We start from the raw sequence: 23,829 nt of genomic DNA, 5'->3' as shown, positions 1-23,829 counted from the left end.
TGGGATTACCAAAAACCTTTCCTGATCCTGTCCCGCTGACACTTTCGTGTGTATTTTTCATAATCTTTTGAGGTGTGTGATTTGAAGCTGCAAATGATTGATTTGTAGTGTCAGTAGCACTTGATATAGGATTCTCAATAGTATGAGATTGAGTATCTACCACTAATGGCCTCTTGTGAGAGATATTTTGTTGTTGCCCTTGTCCAACACCAAGACAACTAGTATCAATAGTAGTACCCATGACAACCCCACCAATCACAATGCCACTTGACTGAACAATAATAGGAATACTATCCCCAGATTCCCCATCAGTGGCAGTGGCACTTGATTCACCACCAATGGGAATACCATGATGTGGTGGTGGTTGTGGATTTGAACTTAAAACAAATGTAGGTGGACCCTAAGGGTAATGAGTAGTACCTTTCCATGATGAATTTGAAGAATCAAGTCCAATGACTGGTTTAACAGAAGTTTTTGATTTTGAATCTGATGGAAGTTGTACCTCAAGTGGATACCAAATTCCTTCTCCTCTGGAACCTAGACCACCACCTTCAAAACCTATTTTTTCCACAATGTTTGCCCCTTTGCTATATTTTTCTCTCATGGACTCATTGACTCCACCTAATATTTTAGGGATTGTACTAGTTGTTGGAGTGGGCTCAACCTCATACTCATCATCATCTTCACTCTCGTCATATACTGTTGTGGGATGCTCCATATTCCACAATTTTCTAAACTCTTCATCCTCATCGATGGTCTCAAATTCTGCACTAGTCTTTGGTTCACCAAGATTCTTTCTCATAGTCCAAAAATCATTTATTTTGGTTTGGTTCCAATAACTCTCTTTACATTCTTGTAGAATGGATTTGGGAATAGATTTGTTAGATGGATTAGCATATTTTTGGTATAAATTGTAGGACCTCCTATTTTGGATGCCCTGGCCATCCTCTATTGTCCTTTGTGTGTGCAATCTCATAATTTGTGATGACATGTCTACTGTTGAAATGTTATTGTCAGCGGTAATTTTTTCCATCTCTTTTTAACCTCATCCCAGGAGTCCATGTTTCTAAGCTTTTCTAGCAATGGTTTACTTTCATGTTGACATAATGCTAAAGATTTCCCATTTTTCTTAAGCCTTGCTTGAACTACACCGATTGGATCATACTACCAGAGACCCTCATCACCAAAGCTAAAAACTATCAAAAAACCATGTGCCACATTGAATGCTTTTCTCTTAAATGTGAACCCTCCACATGAGAAAGGCAAGGAAGGAAATATGCTCTTCTTTTGCTGACCATGGAAGTGCCTATCTATGCTCTCCAACTGTCATACATATTCCAATGCAAATACCCTCTCTGTCACATGTATTGGAAGTCTGTATGGTTTTACTGCTGATCCGTAAAACCTTAACACAGTGAATTCTTCCATGAAGAACCAGTCAGCCAATTGTATTTGACTTCCGAGTTGAATGCAATCTCTACAAGACAAAGGCAATCTAGGCATTGGAGTGCTTGTAATTTCATTATACATTGGTGCCAAAAAGAAGCCTACAAAATGATTGTAGTTCTTTCTGTTATCATGCATCCTTATCTTTGGTGTCCATCCATATAATGGACACTTTGTTTTGTTCTGAGTCTTCTCATCAATCTTATAGTTCACAATTTGAAGATTGTTGGTCTCGAATATTGCACGATACTTGGATAAAAGGAGATAGCACAAGTAGGATGAGAACCTAAAGGTCTTACATGAACCTTTTTTTATCATTAGTAATTGTGTTTGCATGGATTGAACAATGTGCTCAATAAAATTATATCTTACTAGTTGACCTACACAATGGATCCTAAAAATCATTTCAAGAAGGCTTGCACCCACTTCCCTATCATTTTCCAATCCCAAGCAAAACAACAACAAGGAAATAGTATCCCCAACTCATGAAACAAAAATGTTAGAATCATAAGGAGGCTTATGATTCTCATCCAACTGAGTACCACGCTTTATTAGAGCTTTGATAAATGAATCTCTGCGACTTGAATCGAGACTCTCATAATTCCCTGCCAACTTTCCTAGGTCAATTTGGACGTTTGAGTTTTGTGCTTCAAACCCTAGGTTCAACAAATGTGCAAATTCTCCCACGTTTATGGATAGAATTACCTCTTTTGTATTTTTATTGACAATTTCTTTTTTATCTTCATCGTAATTTTCGGCGCAGAGCATGACAAAATCAAGGCAAGGGAATACTTCAGGTAACACCATGCTTCCAATCCAGCATCCCACGATGCAATTTTATTTGTTCTTAGTTTTAACATTGAGTTGAAAACAGTAAATTTTCCCCTAGATGGATTTTCTGCCTTATTAGACAATGCATATCTATTATCTATGATACGCTTTTCACCATGGATAGAAGGGTCATAAATATCATGGTATTCATCAGTGAAACCTGGTGTTTTAACCAGTTTGGTTAGGTACATTTTTTTATCACTTGGCTTCCTATTGAACTACTGCTTCCCATTTTCCCCATCGTTGTTATTGTTAATAATTCAAAATAATGCTAGATACGAACTTGAAAATGCTAACCCTCAAATTGGACCATGAGATTTAAAAAATTAAAAAAGGTGGGATGTGTTCTAGATTTTACCCAAAATTTCTATTTCACTAGATTGGCGCAGACAATCTCTGCTGCAACTTGCATTCCTCAATCTAGTAGTTGTTTCAGAATCTCCCTCGATTTACTGGTTTATCCATGAAATGAAATACGATTATGATTTATGAGTCACTTATTTTGAAAACTCTGAAAGGTACAAAAGTAATACTTAGAGCAAAATATCTAGAATCATGTTGTAATTTTATTAATTATTATTAATATCTATTCGCCGCTGAAGGACAAAATATTCATTACTTCACTTTCAGTCTAAATTCAGAGGACATTAAATATAAAATGTTCAATTATGGGCGAAGTTCTCACAAATGTGTTCACTTCCCACATTCGGGCCGAAATCCACCCTAAGTCGTTGATCTTTGCTCATCCAACGGACGATGGTAGTTGTTGTCAGATGTCGTGGGTCCCATGACTTCTGCCATTTTTCAGGCATGTCATCACACTCGAGTCACTTTTTGGGACTGTTTTTTAAGTCTGTTTAATCATTTTAAACTTCCACCCAAAAAGAGCTTTATAGACTAAATTATATTTAATTAAATTTAAAACATTCAATTCCGGGCAACGTTCTCACAAATGTGTTCACTTCCCACATTCAGGGCAAAATCCACCCTAAGCTGTTGATATTTGCTCATCCAACGGATGATGGTACATGTTGTCAGATGTTGTGGGCCCCATGACTTTTGTCATTTTTCGGGCACGTCACCACACTCGAATCGCTTTTCGGGAGTCAGGACTGTTTTTTAAGTTTGTTTAATCATTTTAAACTTCCGCCCGAAAAAGAGCTTTATAGACTTAGTTATATTTAATTAAATTTGAAACGTTCAATTCTAGGCGAAGTTCTCACAAATGTGTTCACTTCCCACATTCAGGTCAAAATACACCCTAAGTCGTTGATCTTTTCTCATCCAACGGATGATGGTACGTGTTGTCAGATGTCGTGGGTCCCACGACTTCTGCCATTTTTCGGGCACGACACCATACTCGTGTCACTTTTTGGGATTGTTTTTTAAGTTTGTTTAATCATTTAAAATTTTAAACTTCCGCCCAAAAAAGAGCTTTATAGACTTAATTATATTAAATTAAATTTAAAACGTTCGATTTCGGGCGAAGTTCTCACAAATGTGTTCACTTCCCACATTCGGACCGAAATCCACCCTAAGCCGTTGATCTTTGCTAATCCAACGGACAATGGTGCCTGTTGTCAGATGTTGTGGGTCCCATAATAAGAGACATTTAAAGATGTGCAAGAGTTTGAGATAACTATTAAATATAATGTTAATATTGTTTGTAAAAATATGAAATTCAAAAATAGTATAGAACATGAAACTTAATTTCTAGAATAAAAAAAAAAAACTAAATAAAAATATAAATTTTGATATACAATTTCAAAGGTAAAAGTTTAATATAAAAAAGAAAACATTCAATATTAAATCTAAAATATTAATTTAAAGTTTAACAAAATTCTTTAAAAATATGTTTACGATATATAATTTTAAAAAATAGTTTAAAAATATATATAAAAATTCAACATTAATTTAGTGTAATATAAATTTTAATTTAATTTAATTCAATAAATAAATAAAGACTAAAAATATATATAAAAGTTCAACATAAATTTAGTTTAATATAAATTTTAATTTAATATAATTTTATTGATAAATAATGTGGTGATTCTTATTGATAAACCTGCACCTCCTAAGGACCTATGCAATATGCATTACCTTTGATCCTAGATTCCTAGTGAGTCTATTGAAATTTGAAACACTTAATGGCCCACTATAAGTCTATATATCACCTGCAAAGATCAAAGACATACTCTCACGAGGGGTTCTCATTGATGATTGATCCAACATGTATGGTGAATGTAATAAGTTAAGAATATCTTTATACTTTACAATTGCATGGAGTAACATATTGATATGATAAATTTGATTTAGTGGTTAAGATCTTAGATGGTTTCTCTTTTCCTACTATAGGTTCTATTACTCTTCTCATTAAGGTTGGTACTAAGTGCTTAGATGTCATTTTTGCTATCATTCCTAAAACCTACTTCAGATCAATTTTGTGTGAAGCTGGGACATCCTTGCCCTTGGTTCTCTTCCATGAAAGCGATCCCATCTACCCTTCATAAATATCTCAAATTTCTTCATTATGACAAAATCTTAACTATAAATCATAGCATGTAGCCAGTACCAACCCACTCATGCACTAGTTCAAAACTTCAACAACAAGTAAGTTGATCTTTTAGTTTTAATTCACTTGTTTTTCGCGAGATAAACTTTTGTTTTAGATATATTTATAAAATTATAATCAACCATAATCAATGTACAAATAATAAATGGAACGAACTGAATTTTTTTATATATATATTAAATATAGAGGAAGAAGCATTACATAAAAAAGATCACAATATTAAATTTATTTCCATTTTTTAACAAAATATTGAAATAACGTAGCTCATGAGTCATAGACAAAAAGCATTTGAAAAACTTTCAATAATAAAAATGAAATAGATTTATAGAAAGCAATTTTATATCCATAAGACTCTAAGAGGCAAACTGAAACAAACTGGAATTTGAAAAATTATCATTAATATTTATGCTTTGGAAATTTACAATTTTTATGTCTGAGACTTGAGTCCCTCAAAAACTTAAAAGCCAAAATGAGTGAGCCACTGAGTCTGTGAGGTTTGAGGACATAGACAAAAAAAAACTACTAGGGGGTCGAGGCTAGGGCACAGGGAGTGGATGATTTACAACTTTTCCCTAAGAACCTGGCCCTCCTTCCATGTAGAATTCTTCAGACAGCATAAGCTGAGAGAATTCTTCAAGCCACATGTAGTTTGGAAAGTCGTCCAAGAGCAACCATTTTTGAAGGAAGTCCCTACCAATTCGCGCCCATTTCTTGTGATGCATCAAGTGCTCCGCATTCAGGTTCGGGAGAAACGGTTTCCTGGCCACTGGCACTGTTTGGTCAGGGAGGAGAAGTTTGGATAATTCACTCGCCCAAGGGATCCCCTCCCCTACTTCTGCAAGGACGACAACAGTAATATCGTCTCCCAGGGAAGTCTTCCTTAAAAACCTTCCTCAACAGCATCGGCATATCCACCTTGTCTCCTCTGAGGTCCAGAAGAGACGCCAAGAACCGAGATGTAATGTCTGTGTTAACATAGTATCTATTTTCATTTCACAGAGACTCTCTGCCCAGCACCATCCGCATAGCCTCATTGGTGAACGACCCAACCTCCTTGCAGACTGATTGGAGGGTTGGGTCTCTCACGGAGCCCAGAAAGGCCCTCTGGTCCTCTGCAGAAATGCTTCTCAAGCAAATGGGAGTGTCCATCTTGAGAAATCATATTAACAAATTAAACAACCTAAGCCTATAAACCTATACCAGAGGAAGAATTTAAATACCGTGAGCTCCGATGATTTATCTAGCAAATGGCAAAGGCTAATTGAAGATGAAAGAAGCAGAGATCGTATATAAATAATTGAAGCTCTTGATTGTAATAATTACTTCTCTAACCGTATTAATTGCTTTATTTTTTTTCAAATCTTTCGTATCTCTGCAATCTTTCCCATAAATGCATGAGTGTGCGAAATTGGAAACAGTTATTAACCAGTACCAAGTTGGCAAGTACCACATTGGAAGTCGTGGGGACAGAGTGGATTGCAGTAAGTGAATAGATATATATTAAATGATCAAAATTATTGATCATGATTCGTGACATTTGATACGTGTCTATTGAATCCAATTTCATTCCAGGCACTTTCTGGTGAGCTATGTTCTCTTTAGAAAATTGGGCCGAAATAAAACTTCAGCCATTGATCTACAATCATCGAACGGTTTAAAATCATTGATGGATTTTAGGTATGTGTCACCCTTCACGTGTCAAAGAGGCCATGCTTATTGATACATCATGCAGAGTCTGGACTCAATGTGATGTACTGATGTGATGTGATGTGCCTTGTCTATTAATGGCAATGAATTCATGAAATCGCCAATAAATTATATATTTTTCCATAAATAACAAAATATTTGCCAAAACAAATTAAATAATTTTCAAGCGATGGATAAAAATCGCCAATACATTTAAATAATTTTTCCTTCGGAGTAAAATTTTTCGCCCATACAATTATATATTTGTTCCTTTTAACAAAAATTATTCGCCTTCTACAATATATATTTTCCCCATAGAACAAGGTATAATTCACTAAAAATTTATGGAATTTTTGTACCCTAGAAAAAAATCACAAATACAAAATAACTTTTTGTCCTATTTTGAAAAAAAAACTCGCCATCAATATGAAAATTTCCCCCCGAAAATAATGTCTGATTCGCCAGGATTTTACATAGTTGCCCGGGGAGTGGTTTCTTAAAGTTATCCCTGGACCTATGTCCTAATCCTTTTGATAAAAGTTTGTGCAAGCCTCCTTTCCCAAAAAATTTCAATATCCCTAAATTTGATAAGCACCAAGGAAAAGGAGACCCAAAAATCACATTAGAAAATTCTACGCCTCTTGTATGGAGATTCGTTATGATGACACATCTCATGCGTCTCTTCCCACAAAGTTTATCCGAACAAGCAATGGATTGGTATGCCCAACTACCTGGTAACATTAAGTCGTGGAATGAATTAGTTGAGAAATTCATTTGCCACTTTTCCTTTAACATAGGCAATGAAGTCACTATGATTGACCTTTGCACTGCCAAATAGAAAATAAGAGAATCCTTTGTCAAGCTTTTACAAAGATGGCGAAACTTAGTTAGTCGTTGTCTATTTGACATCCCTAAGGAACAACAAGTGAACCTGTTTATTGAGAACTTGGTACCAAAATTGTTGTACAAACTAAAGATTAAGAGTCCTAGTTGTATTGACAAGCTTGTCAAGAAAGAGACAAACATTGATAAATCTCTTCTACAAAAGGGGGTTATCAAAATCTCTAAAGAAAATACAAGCAATGATAAAGGAAAATTTCAATCTAGAAATAAGAACGTTACCAATAATGAGGTTGTGGATGCAAAGCAGTAAACAACACACAGATGAAACTCATCCTCAAAGGAGCTACACCATTGAATACTCAAATGAATAATTAGCCTCCTTACAAAAACAATGTACCAAATCTATAGCAAAATTAAGTGGCCAATACCATGCAACAAAATCAACAATGAATACCTCCTCAAAACCGAGATACACCTCCTCGCCAACTTACACCATTACGGGAACCCATTGAATCTATGTTAAAATGGTTACTCCAATCAAATCTTGTATAGCTACCCGAGATCATAAATGAACCAATAGTAAAACCTGGTTGGTGGAACGACAATCAGTATTTTGAATAATACTGCACAAAAGGACATAAAACCCCTTTGTGCTTCAAGTTAAAACATTTGATACAAGATTTAATCAACCAAGGTTTGATTGAGGTAGATTCTCCAATAGCTTATTCAAACACAAATCATACCATATTTAAGACTCCATTGCCTGATCATGATAAGGGAAAACCTCTACATCTAATTCTAATTTGAAGAGTGATGTTAATTACACCAATGCTTCCCATCAGTATACCATAAATTATCTTCAAATGGTAGATAGTTGTATATCTATTGTAAGAATCAAAGATACAAGTTCTTGGTGTGCAATAACTAACGACGATCCAACGTTGTCTTGCAAGGAGCTCCTCCTACATCACAAGTCACTAGTCGATATAATATCCTTGATCATTTAGGAAAAACATCTGCACATATCTCTATTTTGGATTTGTTGTGCATCTCTCTCATTCATAAAGAAGTCCTTGATAAAGCATTGCAAGAGTCCACGGTTCCTACTGGCATAAATGTTGACTAATTTCATGCTATGATAGGACATATTTCTCCCCCTCGTCTAGTTACATCCACCAAGAATGATGTTTCGCACAACAAGACCAATCATAATGACCCTTTGCATCTAGAGGTCTTTGTCCACAATACCAAAATAAGATGTCTTGATAGATGGTGGAGCAAAATTGAACCTTTGTACATTGAGAGTTGTCTTAGCTCTCGTCTACTCTGAAATTGACATTGATCCCTCCAAGAAAATAACTATCAAAGCATATGATGATGCAAAACATCTTTCAAAAGGTATTATTGTAATACCTATCAAAGCTAGACCTACTACCAAAAATATAACATTACAAGTCCTGAACCTTGATCTTCCTTACAACATGATTCTTAGTAACCCCTAGATACATACCATGAAAGTAGTCCCATCTACATACCACTAGTACATAAAATTCCCATACAACAAAACAAAGATCACCATTCCAAGAGATACAAATCCTTTCCAATTATGTGCTAACTTGAAAGGAACTTCTGAACAACAAGTGCCTGTAAATAGAGAAGCTTCGTCATCCAATGACACTTCTTGGAACACAGATCCTCAAACATTGGCTAAATTGTCTAAAGGTAAACTAAAACTTGAAGATTAGGGATGTGGAGAATACACTATGTCACATACATTCCACATTGGAAAGATACCTACTTCTCCTAAATCCTATGGAAAGCCACATCTCGTGCATAAAGAACACAAAGTTGTCATTCAATATCAGCCTCCCACCACTTTCCCAAAATGGGGAGACCATAACGAAGAAAAAATTGAAGATGTATCCAAGTGGCTTTACAAAGATGAGGAAGATGTTCCACCTATACAATTGCTTGTAGAAAACTATGGTAAAGGATTCACCATCATGTAGAAAAAAGGTTATGACGGCATAGTGGTCTTGGCACAAACAAAAAAGGAATTGTAGAGCCTATCCAACCAAGAGAACAGTGTCACACCAAAGGACTCAGATTTAAACTGTTACAAATTGATCCTTCCAATGCCAAAATAACCTCATGTGAAACAGAATGTACTCTTGACAATGAAAAGACACCTAAGGAATACCTTGGAGAACCCAATTCCTCTTCCTCTACCTCTTATGCCCTAAATGATATTTTCATTAATCCAGATGACCTACCCATCGAATAGAAACATGTCAAGACTCCCCTTCTAGAATAACCTTGTCATGGAGCTTGGATTTTAGATTTTTGGGATCCTAGCACTTCTTTTGAAGAAAACCATATTGAAATCCATGTTGACAGTGACACTATCGATATCTATATCATGACTCTTACGTTTGCCACACTAGACCTGAATAATACCAATGATAGGATGTGCTTAGTCCATCCTGAACATATTGATTGGGACCAACATGAATCGGGGTGATCCCACAATATTCGGTTACACTTTTTGGTACATCTTGATTTTTATTGAAATCATACATTTTTTAGTAGCTTTTGGGGGCTCAAATGAATTCATTTAGAAGTTTTATTTTTTTTACTATTCAATCCTTATAATAAACTTTCCAAATAGTATAATTTTAAATTTATTTAATTTTATTAATATATTTATGTTTTATTTCTTATGAATGTAGGTTTTTCATCGAACATTAAGGATTCTATTTCAACAAGTGGAAAAATTGAAAAAAATTGGAAAAATTGACTAAAAAAATATATGTAACAAAAAATTATGAAAAATATCCAAATCACTGGATATTGGTGTGAAAATTCTATATTTCAAAAATTAGAATTTCCTCCTTGCTAGAAAAAATATTATGTATTACCAAATAAATGTTACTTTTGAAAAATGTTAATTCCTGTAAATATTGAGTTCTTAAAAATTACATAACGATATGGAAAATTAATTTCTAATTATTTTTAAAAAAATCTATTTAAAATCTATATGAAAAATCTCACAATTTAGTAGTTTACTTCATCTTCAAATTATTAATGGTTTATCTACTATTGGTTTTAGAAAGTAAAGGTTTGATGCAAAATGTTGATTTCAATGTCTAAGTTTGGCTAAAAAGTGTAACCCATCACCCACCACTGAGTTTAGATTATTTTGAAAACGATAAGGCCATAGCAGCATTCCTTGAACCTCATGAAGATGTATCAGCACAATTCGAGTAAACAACTCCACCTTCCAGTCAAGAAAGTTAAAATGAAAATAATGAGTCTCTTGGTGAAAACCACGAGGCACCTCTAGACATGGAAAAAAAAATGACATTACTGAGGGTGAAAACCTTTCTAAGGCTCTCGAGGATGGAAGAATGGACAACCCCCTAACAAAACATGTGAAATCTCCTCTCTTGGTGGAGATGATAGAAGAAATCAATCTGGGAAAACCAGATAATCCTAAGGTTATTCATTTTGTGGCATCATTTGTTCGAGCAAGAAAAGACAAGACAGACTTCATCACATTCTTTGTAAAAAAACAAATCAGCTTTGCATAGTCCTATGTAGATATACCAAGGCTAGATCCAAAACTAAGTACTTCATCATTTGACATTGCAATCAGAGTCAAATAGAAACTGAGAAAAATGCATCGGACATATTGCATTACTTGTGAAAGATGAGCCAAAGAAATTGTTAGATGTCGGCTTCATCAAGCCTATTTATTATGCCCTTTGCCAAATATTGATATAATTGTTGACTTAACTACTTTATGAAATGTCCCTAATGGACGGATTTTATGAATACAATCAAATCAAAATAGCTCCTGAAGTCACATGTGCTTGGAGAACCTATTGTTGGAAAGTAATGTCCTTCGGCCTCAAAAATGACCTAAAACAGTTTTCACATGTACTTGGGGAACCTATTGTTGGAACGTAATGAACCTATTATTGGAATGTAATGTCCTTCGGCCTCAAAAATGCTGAAGCAACCTATCAGAAAGCTATGACAACTATCTATATGGTTTCATGTAATAGAAGATTATGTAGATGACTTAATTTGTAAATCACTCACCAGAGACGGTCATTTGGTTTGGGCATCCTGACTTTGATCCTTGAAAGAATGGAGAAGTATAAGCTTAAACTCAATCCTAAGAAATGTGTTTCCGAAGTTACATTACGAAAACTCTTAGGATACATTGTCTCCCATCGTGGCAGTTGCATTGAAGTAGATCCTATCAAAAGTAAAGGCTATCATGGATATGCCTCCCCCATCAAATCCATTTTTGTTTACACGGATATTAGTGCTGCTAATTAAAAAATATGAACATCGCCATGGGTATTAAGTAAGCTCCTGGATTGTTTTTCTGAAGTATGACAATTTTCAAGTGGATTGGTAAAGGCTGAGTATCATTAAATGCCAATAGCTAGATAGTCTGTTTTAGAACACAACCAAATGGATCCCATATATCGAATAGGATTTCTTTTGCCAAGTTGACATTCAGGCAACCCATTTCTAAGGAAATATAGTATCAAATATGTGGCTAAATTGGGCAACTTCTCTATGCAGCAACTCTATTAGACATAGAGTCGTCTATTCTCCATACAAAACACCTGAGCAAAAACACAAAATCTGTAAATAACAACAAATTTTATACGATTTTTACTGATTTGATGTTCTGAATCTGTCTTCTAAATTCTGTTAAAAATTAAAAAATCGGCTGAAAAACAATTGTATCATGTAAACTTGTGGTTTTGATCATGTATCATTTAGTATGGAAAATAATGATCGCCATTAAAAACCACTTTACTATTTTCTATCGTACATTTCATAACAAAGCTTATGATCAGAATTCGGTGCAAAATTTTGATGGTGTCTTCCTATAGTTATAACCTCATTAAATTAGACCATAAAGACCCGAGGCAAAAGCTAATTAACCCTACAAAGCTTATAAAATCCGATCCCTAAGAACACTAAAAGGCATCAAAATCTGATACTAAAATCAACTAATAGTGCACTAGCATAGCAAGAAGGTATCGAAAATGACTGCAGCCCAATCCAGTGGCAAAAATTAAAAGCTTGTTTAGGGAAAGAGACTAGACGTTTAAGCAAGGATCAAAAATGTCTACTGCAAGCGAGAGAGTGATCACACCTGGTACCTTAAATTTAAACTAATGTAATATTTATAAAAAGCAGAATTGGCCCAAGGAAATTTTATTAGTTGACAGTCAGCAAAAGGTTGAATGAAAAACCATGACATACATTTACCTTCACAAACCTCTATTACAATGTGGCTCAAAAGACATGCCATAATGGACTTTACAGGTTTAAGGCATTATTACAATTCAAAATAAGATTAGCAAAACAAATATAGACAACTGGCATGTCCAACTCTCTACCACGCAAGTCCAAATATGGATTGTCATTAAGTGCCCGCCCATGTTGCATACGCTCGGCTTTCCTTCAAGGTAGGTAAAGAGCTCTTATCAGTCATTTATCTGTTAAAAAGTCTTTGCATTAATTTGATGGGAATATAACCAGAGTCGGAGCAATTATATGGAGTTTTGTGGGTTTTTTCTTATTAAAAATGTTTAGCATTAAGACGTTTTCCCTTAGGTTTAAACTTCCAATTCCTCTCTTAAAAGTGTACTCACTTTGAATCAAGACTTTTTTTAGTAGTTGAATGGAACGGAAAATCATACAAAAAGCAACCTTTCATTATATGCTGGCCTCACAAGTGTCAACAAGGAATTGAAAGAACCTCTATTTACTCAACTGTGCCATCTTGAAAGCATCCTTCTGTTCGGGCTTAGGTTGACCCTCTATTTATTCAACTGAGTCATCTTGAAACTCTAATTATCCATCTGTTCGGGCTTTAGCTTGACCCTCTACTTTACCAACAGTATCAATATGCACCTCTAATTCATAGTAAATAAAAAGGTGAAAATTGCATGCATTGCAACTAACTAATTCATACATTAATTCATACTCTTACACATGGAAAAAAAATCTGCATGTTGTGAATATAAAGCAAACATATCCCAGGATACAATCACTGAGCTTGCAAGTTATAATATTCAGCACTTTTTTTAAAAATTCTTAAATAAGCCGGATACCCAAATAACAATTAAATAACTAAGAAATATTTTTTGAAAAATGACATGTTCCCGATCTCAATGCCTCAAACTCTGCACAAGCATTACAAAAGACTCGTATTAAGTATCCCGCCAAGACAACCCCCAAAAAAGGAGTCTGCCCAACATAGAATTACACCAACCCACTGAGGTATCCGCCTGAAACATTATAAAGCTAAAGTCTTTTCCTACAGTCTCCTGCCAGGAGCACCTCCTGCCTGAAAACCACCTGGCCTGAAACCACCACCAACTGGGGGATCCGCCTGAAAAGAATTTATCAAATCAGTTGACAAGATTATAAGAATATCCACGCAAGTAAGCTCATATTAATTGAAAAAAAAACCCAGTTCAGATCAAAGCAGTTGATTTAAGAAGGGGCTAAAGAAATCTAGAAAATTGGAAATACAAATGCACACCTGCTTCACAACTCCAGGCAAGTCAGACATGCCCAATGAAGCAAGCATATCAATGGTTTCTTTATCAACCTGCATAAAAGATGCATGAAAACAAATTATATGATGGAAATGATTGTTTTTAAGTATGATACCGAAGGAAAATGGGAATGCCTCAAATAAGAGATGAAATTCTCAAAAAACATATTGGAATAGAATGGAACGTCAGAATAAGATCTGTGCAATCATATAGGAGAAATAACATATGCCAATGTGATAATTTTTCAGATGACCAAGAAATAAACTTCGAATGGGGACTTATTGGCAATCTTCTAAAAATTATCATATTCTTTTCAAGGTTGAAGGCCATCTTCAGCCCTTGGATATGTCCAAGCGTCAGAATCATTTCCGGATGACAACCACCATTAGTAGAAACATTTCTGGTCCTCTGCAATCAATTCAAGGTTATTTCCTGGAGAAACATCCCAGGCAGTTAACTAAAGCTAGCTAATATTTCAAGCATTGGGGAGAAGTAGAATTATACAGCAGTGATTTTATTTTTTGCATCATATCCTCCACATATTTTAGCATTGCAAACTTCTGAATAATATTGAAAACAAGGATACTAGGCCTGGCCATTCAATTCTTGTCACCTGCTTTTATGCTGCAAATGGAAAAATCCTAAGCAGTTTAACTAGTGCTAACTAGAATTTCAAGCATATAGTGGACAACTAGAATTATACAGCAATGGTTTGTGTAATGTCCCCACTTTGAAATAGAATTTAATAATAAATGAGAATAATAAAATTAAAACATTAAAAATTAAATTTAAATATAAAATAATATAATTAAATATGATTAATTAAAAATTAATTAAGTTAATGAAAAGTCAAAAGACATGAAAGGAAAAGTTGTGACTCCCTCAACAATGAGATATAAAAGGGAGAATAGAACCTCATTTGAGAGGGGGGATAATTTGGAAATGAGAAGTGCAGATCTGATTTAAATAATAAGTGCACATCTGATTATGAACCTCATTTGAGAGGGGGGATAATTTTGAAATGAGAAGTGCAGATCTGATTTAAATAATAAGTGCACATCTGATTATGAAAGGCTGTGTCCCTTTCAAAGGGTAGGAATAATGAAGAGTTGCATTCTTTGAAAGGGTGCTAATGGTGAAAGGGTATGTCTCTTGCCAAAGGGCATACATGATGAAGAGGTGTGACCTCTCCCTCGAATTGAGAGATATAAAGGGAAGGAATCAAAAGCATCTGGACATCACCATTATTCAGATCAGATCAGTAACATTTGTGTTCTTGGTGGTATGCATGGGGATGTGCTTAATATGTATGCTTAGTATATGAAACCTGATAAAGTTGTTACTAAGTTTTGGGTTCGGGTTCGGGCACCGGTTCGGGTTTGAAGAACCCGGTACGCTGGTACGGCAAAATTTTGAAAAGGGATTTGGGTTCGTTTAGGTTCGTTAGTACAAAAACATGTAAATTATATATATATGCAACCTATAAGCATGAATTAAGATTAGCATGTCACATAGCATCATATAAACAACAAAACCAACATAAACTTGTAATCATAGCATCATGATCATACCATAATAGCATCATATACATCAAGTTTAATATCAAAATGATAAAATATTCAAGTATCATTGTTTCAACTTTCAACAATTTAAAGTTTGATCATTAAATGGATTCTCTAATGGGGGTTTGGGGCAACGCCCCCAACAGGGTCAAAGGGCAATGCCCCTTGCGGGGGTCTGGGGGCAATGCCCCCAGTGGGGTGCGGGGTCGAGGGGCAGCGCCCCCGCCGCCAACACCAAATCACAACCTTCAAACCCACACGAAACTCCACGGCGTGCATCAATTTTCTGCTTTTTTAAGACGTCTAATTTTCTGCTTTTTTAGGTTATAACTTTCACTTTTTACAAGGCGGAATTAAAAAAAAAAAAATTGCATTGTGTTTTGACTTTACGGGCCGCCCAGCCGCCCGGGTTCAACTGGGTTTTTCGAACCCTGGTCGAACCGGACCCGTACCACGAACCCAGTCGAACCCAGGACCCATACCAGGGGGGCCCAGAGGCGAACCCGGTAACCTAGAGTTGTTATGCAGAATCTAGTAATAATATTGTTATAAACTGCAATATGTATGACAGTCATACTTAATATCATATATATTCATAATACATTAGAAGTTAGTATACATATAGTCTAGATCATGTTATTACTGTCAGTATTTAAGAAGATGGGGATGAGATATTCCAAAGAGGGGCAGTCTAAATCCAAGCAATAGGTTAAGTCCCAAGATAGGGTGGGGATCAGCGACCCATAAGCCTTGAGGGTATAGACCCAAGATAGGTAAGGGCTTGGATCTGTAAACTTTGAGGGAACCTATTGTAGTTGGTCTCTAAGTGCTTTGATAACATAGGTAAACCCTTCTCCCTTAAAACTGAATTAGTAGCAGGGTCTGATATCTATATTAATAATGATATTAAACATTTAATGAAAAAAATAGATAAGCACTTGTTAATAACTAATTGAAGAATATCAATCAATTTTTATATATTGAAATAGATCAGGTAGGGGACATTACAATTTGCTTTCTTTGTTTTGCATCATATGCTGGACATTTCAACATTGCAAACTTCAGAATCACCTTGTAAATGAGGATAATAGGCCAGCTCATTTGATTGTTACCTGCTTTTATGATGCATATGGAGGGAGGGTGGCCATAGTAGAACTAACGTACCTTTTGTTCAATGCTTTCAAATCAGCATACGAGTCCAAGAAAAACACTGTACAAAATACTTGCTAATGTTCACAGATTGCATACGTGACTAGAGGTTACCTCACATGCATTGTTGAATTAAATCAGATTTCAAGTTTGACACATACTTTTCTACATGCCCTCTCTTACAAACAGCTAAAGTAGTCCAAAATAGGCTTTTATACTTTGCCTGAGTGTAACTAATCCAACTATGATAAAAACACCTAGAAAACCTCAATTTGTGCCAATTATGCACCAACCATCTGCAGTTTTCAAGTAAATATAATACATTTTCATATACATGCCAAATGACAAATCATAAGAATGTACCTCAATCACATCTGTTTTTATGGCAGACTCTTCGGGAACAAAATCCATGCGCCTTTCACGTTCCTCCTCTTGAAGTTTCAGTGATATTCCTCTCACTGGACCTCTTTGAATGCGTTTCATCAAATGCTGAAGTACGAACAACAAAGCAGACATAAATGAGAAATAATACACTTCTATTTGCAAACAAAATCATGCATGTAAGGCTAAATACTCGAATGATAAAAAATAATTGGAGCGAAATAAAACCACATACTGTTGAAAACCCAGCAATCTTATTCCTCAGACGCTTGGAGGGAATAATGGCAACTTCTTCAACAATCTTCTTGTTGGTATGAAAGTCAAGTGTCATTCGGGAATAGTACCTCTCTATCACCTGACGAGAGGATTTCTTAACAGTTTTTGTTCTCACACGTCCCTGATATTGCCATCATAATAGAGACATCAATTATCATGGCTTTACTCATTTACTCTTGCCACACTTTTTAGCTTAAAAGGCAGCACACGAGGAATTGTTGAATTACCATTTTGAAGTGAAGTTGCAATGTAGTTGTCCTGCTTCAATTTACTTTTGAAGTTCTCCCTCCACAATTGACAGACAATATCTGCAGCATTTAAACAAATTACAACTGTCAAGCAGAGAACTCACAATCCAAACCAAAGGAGAGAAAATGGATACACCACATAGCAAAACACTATACGGTTGGAACTTGAATCCTGATAAATTATCACATAATTTGAAACAGTTAAAAAAAACACCACTTTCTTGAAAACTGCATAGGAAGTAGCCACAAGACCAAATAAGTTAGAAAGCTAAACTACAATTTAAGAAGTAATTACTAGAATTGAATTGAAATAAACCTTCAATGCAGAATATAATTAAATTTATACATCTATACATAGAAAACTGTTAAGATCGCACAGAACACAACACAGAAAAAGGAAAATTCAAAGGTGAAAATGGATTTTAACCCACAAACACTTTCTTTACAAGATGCATCTATTTCATTTTAAAGATAAAATTGCAACTCTCCAGCCCTTGTAATTCAAAGAAAATTCCAAAAGAAACCTAATTCAAGGATACAATACAGTATCAAATACTTACAAAGCATCAATTATCAAGTATGATTTTAATTCTTTTTGACTGCATAGCAGCAGGTGGCTTGAACGTGCAAATATAAATTTATACCAGAATATAGGTCCTTCACATTACTGGATACATCTGAAATTCATATGGCAAGCTTTGCCCCCGCAATTCAAAGAAAAATCCAAAAGGAACCTAATTCAAGGATATAATTTAGTACCAATTACTTACAAAACATAGATTATTAAGTAGGATTTTAAATTTTTTTATCACTGCATAGCAGCAGGTGGCTTCGACATGCATGATATAAGTTTAGGGGAGAAGATTATAATCGAGGTCCTTCTCATGGATGGAGACATCTGAAATTCATATGGCAAAGTCTTTGTTAGAAGGGAGGCTCATAGCAGGCTTTAATTCACAGATTAAGGTCAACTTCAAAAATAAACTAGCAGAAGAAGTTTTCCCATTAATTGCTGAAAGCCCTCCCATTCCGGATAGATACCAAAAAATGCAATATGGATCACTGTGAAACTTACTGAAATATGGATATGCTACGGTAGTAGAAAGGAATATGGAGACATATGTTTTTACCCCAGGTTCAATGCAACTGGGTTTGGACATTTAGTATATATTTTATAGCTAAATAAATATATTATATTATAAACTTATAAGTAGTAAAGTAAAAATACAAATTAAATACGTAATGAACCACTATTACATACATGGAGACAATTCCAGCACAAAAACTACTACAAAATATATACTTGAATAGAACACCATATCTTACACATTGAATCAATTCTGAATACAAATGCAGAAGAGTCTAGATTCGATTTCTTTGTGTTGAGCCCTAGTAATATGACTGCGATTGAAAAGTGGACTAAACTCCCTCAACCTATCAATGCCAGATGATCAGTCCAGTAGGTAGTCAGAGAAGAACAAACGTGTGATACAATGAAACATTCAAAGGACTGCACAGAATCAATCTATAACTCCAGGAAATTCTTTTCCATTCCATCAAAAAGAATGTGTTTGTAGCTCAAGGGTTTCCCACTCCTCTACTTCTGAACTTCTAAGCAAACATTGAACAAGCATCTCCGATCCTACAGTTATAAAGCACCCGACAGCTGAGAAGAATAGTCAAATGAACCAGATGCATTTTACAGGGTTTATTGGACACCCCCAATGTCACATTACCTCATGGGCATATCACAGACAACCAGAAGAACCAAGAGTACCTGGGATGTACCCCCCACATGCCAAAGACTTCCAAGAACCTAGATCCATAACTGGAATAAATATACCCAGATCTGTTTAGTCCTGGTACTGCCCTGGGTTATGGCACAGCTGGTCACTTGGATTATAGCCATTACAGTATGCCAGCCTTATCCCAATTAAAATGTTAAAACTTAAAAGTCTAATAAATAGATTGGAAAACATAAAAAAATTGCATATTATACGGTGGCAAAACACCTTATTCCTCAAACTTCTGGTCCTCTTTCTGATTTTCAAAAAAAAAAAAATTGATTTAAATTTTTTTAAAAATTATTATTGTACGTTTAATTTTGAATTAGAAACAGATATGTGCCTTGGTGCGCAACAGATAAACAATGAGATTTTCCACACACATTGGAAAAAGAGAAATATATAGAGGGCATGGGGAACAGTGGCTGGATGATTCAAAGGAAAAGATATCCTGAAGAAGATACGTGTCAATAGCTTGTGAGAAAAAAAAATTCAAAAATCTCCAAGCATCATGATAATGAGGTCTTCCGTTCCATTTTTCCAAGGTTGCAACTTGAACTTAATTGAGTTTGTTGCGTAGATACCCAAGAGTTGAGGAAAATTCTTGGTTCACAAAAGCAGATATACCATACACTTCTTTCAAGAGATATCATAAGCAGATACATGCAGTCCATTTATTTATAAAAAGAAAATCAATAAATATGGATGTCATTGGGCTCTTGTCCAAAACATTCATTGCAACAATAACCCTTGTTACACCTTCCCAATTTATCAAGATTCAAGAATTGTCTGGTAGTGATTTCAGGAATTAACCTGTTTCACTGGCTGCGGGGTTGTGCTGAATGAAACACAATGAGATGAATTTAATTACGAGAAAGAGACCAAGTGAACACTTGCATAAATGTTACAGTTGCCTCAACCAGCTAGTGGGCATTTGCATAGATGTCCTCCAACAGATAACAAGTAATGAGAATTACATTGGAATGCGGCCAAGTGCACTTGATGCAATTACGCCCCATCCTACACCTTGGCAGTTTATCATGAATTGTCTTTTCAATATATACAGAGATGCCAAAGAATGTCAAAAGGTCCGTGGTGAATTAAATAAACTGAAATGAGTTCAAGTACTTGCAGGAGTACCAGTGGTATGTATTATGGATACAAGTGGACGTCTAATTGATGATAAATAGACTTCTTTATGCAGTTTTTTTCTTCTCCTATTTACTCCAGCCAACAGACTACAATTTTGCCAATATGCATCATCAGTATGCTTTATACAGCTTGTTTCATATTCTATTTACTTCAATCAACTGATCACGAGTTTGCCAAGGTGTGTTGGTAACAGTGACACTCATAGCAGCATAACCCAGGTTCAAATCCACATAACCACAATAAGGTGGCTTATAAATTCAAGGGATTAATGGGATACAATACGGAGTGGTCATGTGTCCTTTTAAATTTTGCCAGCGCCTCTCCTACTCAAACAAGATTTACCCCAAAAAAACAAATGAGAAAAAAAATAACTATGGTTCCAAAAGTGCATTACGGAAACAGACACTGTGAGAGCCTACCAAATCTAAGTTTGTATCCGTAGAGCTAATCGTCTAATTTCCACATAATTGGAGCTAATCGTTTAATTTCTCCATAATTAACATGGACTTACTTGTCCAATTTCCCTACCCATGATAGAGACTAGAAAAACTATTTAACACAAGAAATCATATTAACAAAATCAAATTAATAACTTGAAGCACAAAACACACAAACACACATTTTTTACATACCTTGCTTATACCCAGGGGCCAGATCTAATTAACTTTATCTAGCAAATAAAAAGCCATAAAGGCTACATTTATTTTCTATGATACAGATGATCATGCCTTGCAGGCCATAAAAACAATGGATTAAAAGAAGAAAAACAAATATATAATAACCATTTGAGCCTAACAAAATCAAGAGAAATCATCGAAATAAAATTGAAATTTTCTATTCGTTTTAAAAGAGGAAACAAGAAATTAAACATACCTCCAACAGAACAACACTAGGTGGAATTATCAGATGAAACTTCAAAAAAATTTACTTATTCTAAACTATTTAACTAGAAATCATTTTGATGATCTGAGAAGGCCCCATCTTATACCTGTGAATTTCTAGCAACAGAAAAGAAAACAATGCATAAATGTTTACCTGAAGCAGAAGTAAAACCCTCAAATCCCCGCCCCTGCAATTAAAACTCTGCTTTCTATCAAATCGGCATATGTATTGAATGAAAAGATTCAAAACGCTGCCCTAGATCGGACGGCTCTGGTCATCCTAATCGAGCGGTTCGATTTACGCAACGTGTCCCGTTTTTTAAATTGGCTATATATTGAGGTTCGGAATTATTTCAAGAAGATATTAGGTCATAGGTACTACTAGACAAGAATTAAATTATAAACAGAAAATTAATTTAGGAGAGTAACAAACTATAGGGAATGGTGTTAGGACGGACAAAATATTATTTTGATGAATTAAATGTTAGTGTATTTATATTTAATAAATAGAATTTATGTAGATGATGTCAAGAGATATCAATTTTAGAAAATCTTTAGCATTCATAAATATAAACAAATGACAAGGTTTTCCATTTCAAATAATTAAAACAGATATAAGGATCATATTGCTTTGATCAATTGATGAGATATTGAAACCTTATTTACAAGATAGATATACATACAAAAAACTGAATGTAATAAAATCTACAACTTAGCAATAGAATCTAATAAAACATTGCTTTTAAATGAATAATTAATCAATCTTAATCCATTAATTAAGTCGATAGGCTTTCAGTTTGGGCTTTTTAGCCCAAAAAACAGTCAGTCTCGCCGTAGTTTTCCGTCGGCGGCAAACTCGGGGGAGTTTGGGGGCACATGGCAAGTTTTTCGCCAACGGTGTTTTGTGCCCGCAAACATTTTCACGGCAGATATCTTTTGGCAAGCTGTAAGGACACGTGTTGCGGTCTTTAGTGTTCATGAGAACGTGGAGACAAGGGTATCGGTTAGGTTGCAAGCACTATCCAGAAATTGCAGGGATGTAATTTCACTTGGGGTGAACATTAATGATGGATGCATTTTGTGGATTAAGTTTAATGATGAAGTATGTGGCTGGTTTGCTTCGTCAAGAGCTTTTGTGCAAAGTTTGGTTTTTTTTTAAAAGACTAGTGATATTCGTAAATTTCATTTTTTGGGGAGAAAGAGGGTATTCACAAAGTTTGTTTTCGGAGAACAAAAGGGTATTGAGAGGCATTATTTCGTATTAGCGTGCATTTAGAGGTCTTGTAGTTGGCTTTGTTGGCCTTTGTAGGTAAGCGAATGTAATGGGATGGCTATAATGTGTTCGCATTTTCTTTGTTGTGGTTTGAACTTAATTTGTTGTGTTTTCTTTGTATGGCATGTTTGTTTGAGGGCAGTGTTTGCAGTATTTGTTTTTTTGAAGAACAAAAGGCTATTGAGAGGCGTGCTTTCATATCGACACGCATTTAGAGGTCTTGCACTTGGATTTGTTTGGCTTTGTAGGTAAGAGAACGTACTAGGATGGTTATTTTGTGTTCGCATTTTCTATGTTGTTGTTTGATGGATAATGTGTGTGTTTCCTTTGTGTTGCATATTTGTTAGTCGCCCGAGTGTGACATTGTTCTATGTGATTAAGATAGGAGGGCAGTGTTTAATCGAGTTTCCATCTATGGAATTTGTCTACTGGAGAACGTAATCGGCAGAGGACGCAAATCAAACCATACATATTGAGTGTGTATTGATCAATCCTTTATTTTTTAAACTATTGGGGTTGTTGAATTGTTAATTTGTTCTTCAGTAATATGTGGCGTGAAAAATGCATTAATTGGGTTTAAGGGTTTGTTCAACGTTTTACATGGAAACAAAAATTTAAAGTACAGGTGTAAGTAGGGTTTGTATATCTCAATCCTATATTATTAAAATTGTTGGGGTTGTTGAATCATTGATTTGTTGTTGTGCAACATGTGTCATGAAAAATGCATGCATTGAGTTGAAGGGTTTGTTTGGCATTTTACCTAGAAACAAAAATTTTAAGTTAATGGGATTTTACATTGAAAAAAAAATCAAGGTCGTATTTCTCTTAGGGTTCGGATTTTGTTTTGTCAACAAGTCAGTTTGCTATATAGGCTTATTTATGTTTTTTATATCTACAATTTGGTCTGTGGGTTTTCATTTCTTTATCCAATGTGGGTTTTATGTCTCTTTTTCCTATATAGGTAGAGGCGGGATATGGATATGTATACGTATCCCAAGTTCTAACCTTTCAAGAGTTTGAAGAAACTAGCACATGAAGTGCAAACCCTCGAAATATATGACTTGTCGAAAAAGCAAATGCAAACCCCCCAAATAATTGGCCTTTCCAAAGAACAAAAGCACAATAGCAAAAGAAATTATACTTACAATT

General features: G+C 35.1%; 1 protein-coding gene across 1 annotated transcript; it reads right to left on the bottom strand.

Moving 5' to 3' along the window:
* Positions 1 to 13,406: 13,406 nt before the first annotated feature.
* On the bottom strand, positions 13,407 to 21,711 carry LOC131046352 (small ribosomal subunit protein eS17). Its single transcript, XM_057980077.1, has 6 exons — positions 21,562 to 21,711; positions 17,570 to 17,650; positions 17,302 to 17,463; positions 17,049 to 17,174; positions 13,959 to 14,027; positions 13,407 to 13,805 (listed from the first exon to the last, which is right to left on the bottom strand). The coding sequence occupies exons 2-6, from the start codon at positions 17,570 to 17,572 to the stop codon at positions 13,731 to 13,733; spliced, it is 435 nt and encodes a 144-aa protein (XP_057836060.1). The 5' UTR covers positions 17,573 to 17,650; positions 21,562 to 21,711; the 3' UTR covers positions 13,407 to 13,730.
* Between the last annotated feature and the right edge of the window lie 2,118 nt (positions 21,712 to 23,829).

This window comes from Cryptomeria japonica, chromosome 8 (assembly GCF_030272615.1).
Source record: "Cryptomeria japonica chromosome 8, Sugi_1.0, whole genome shotgun sequence".
Classification (NCBI taxonomy): Eukaryota; Viridiplantae; Streptophyta; class Pinopsida; order Cupressales; family Cupressaceae; genus Cryptomeria; species Cryptomeria japonica.
Note: the sequence above shows the minus strand (reverse complement) of the source record. Positions and strands in the feature narration are given on the sequence as shown.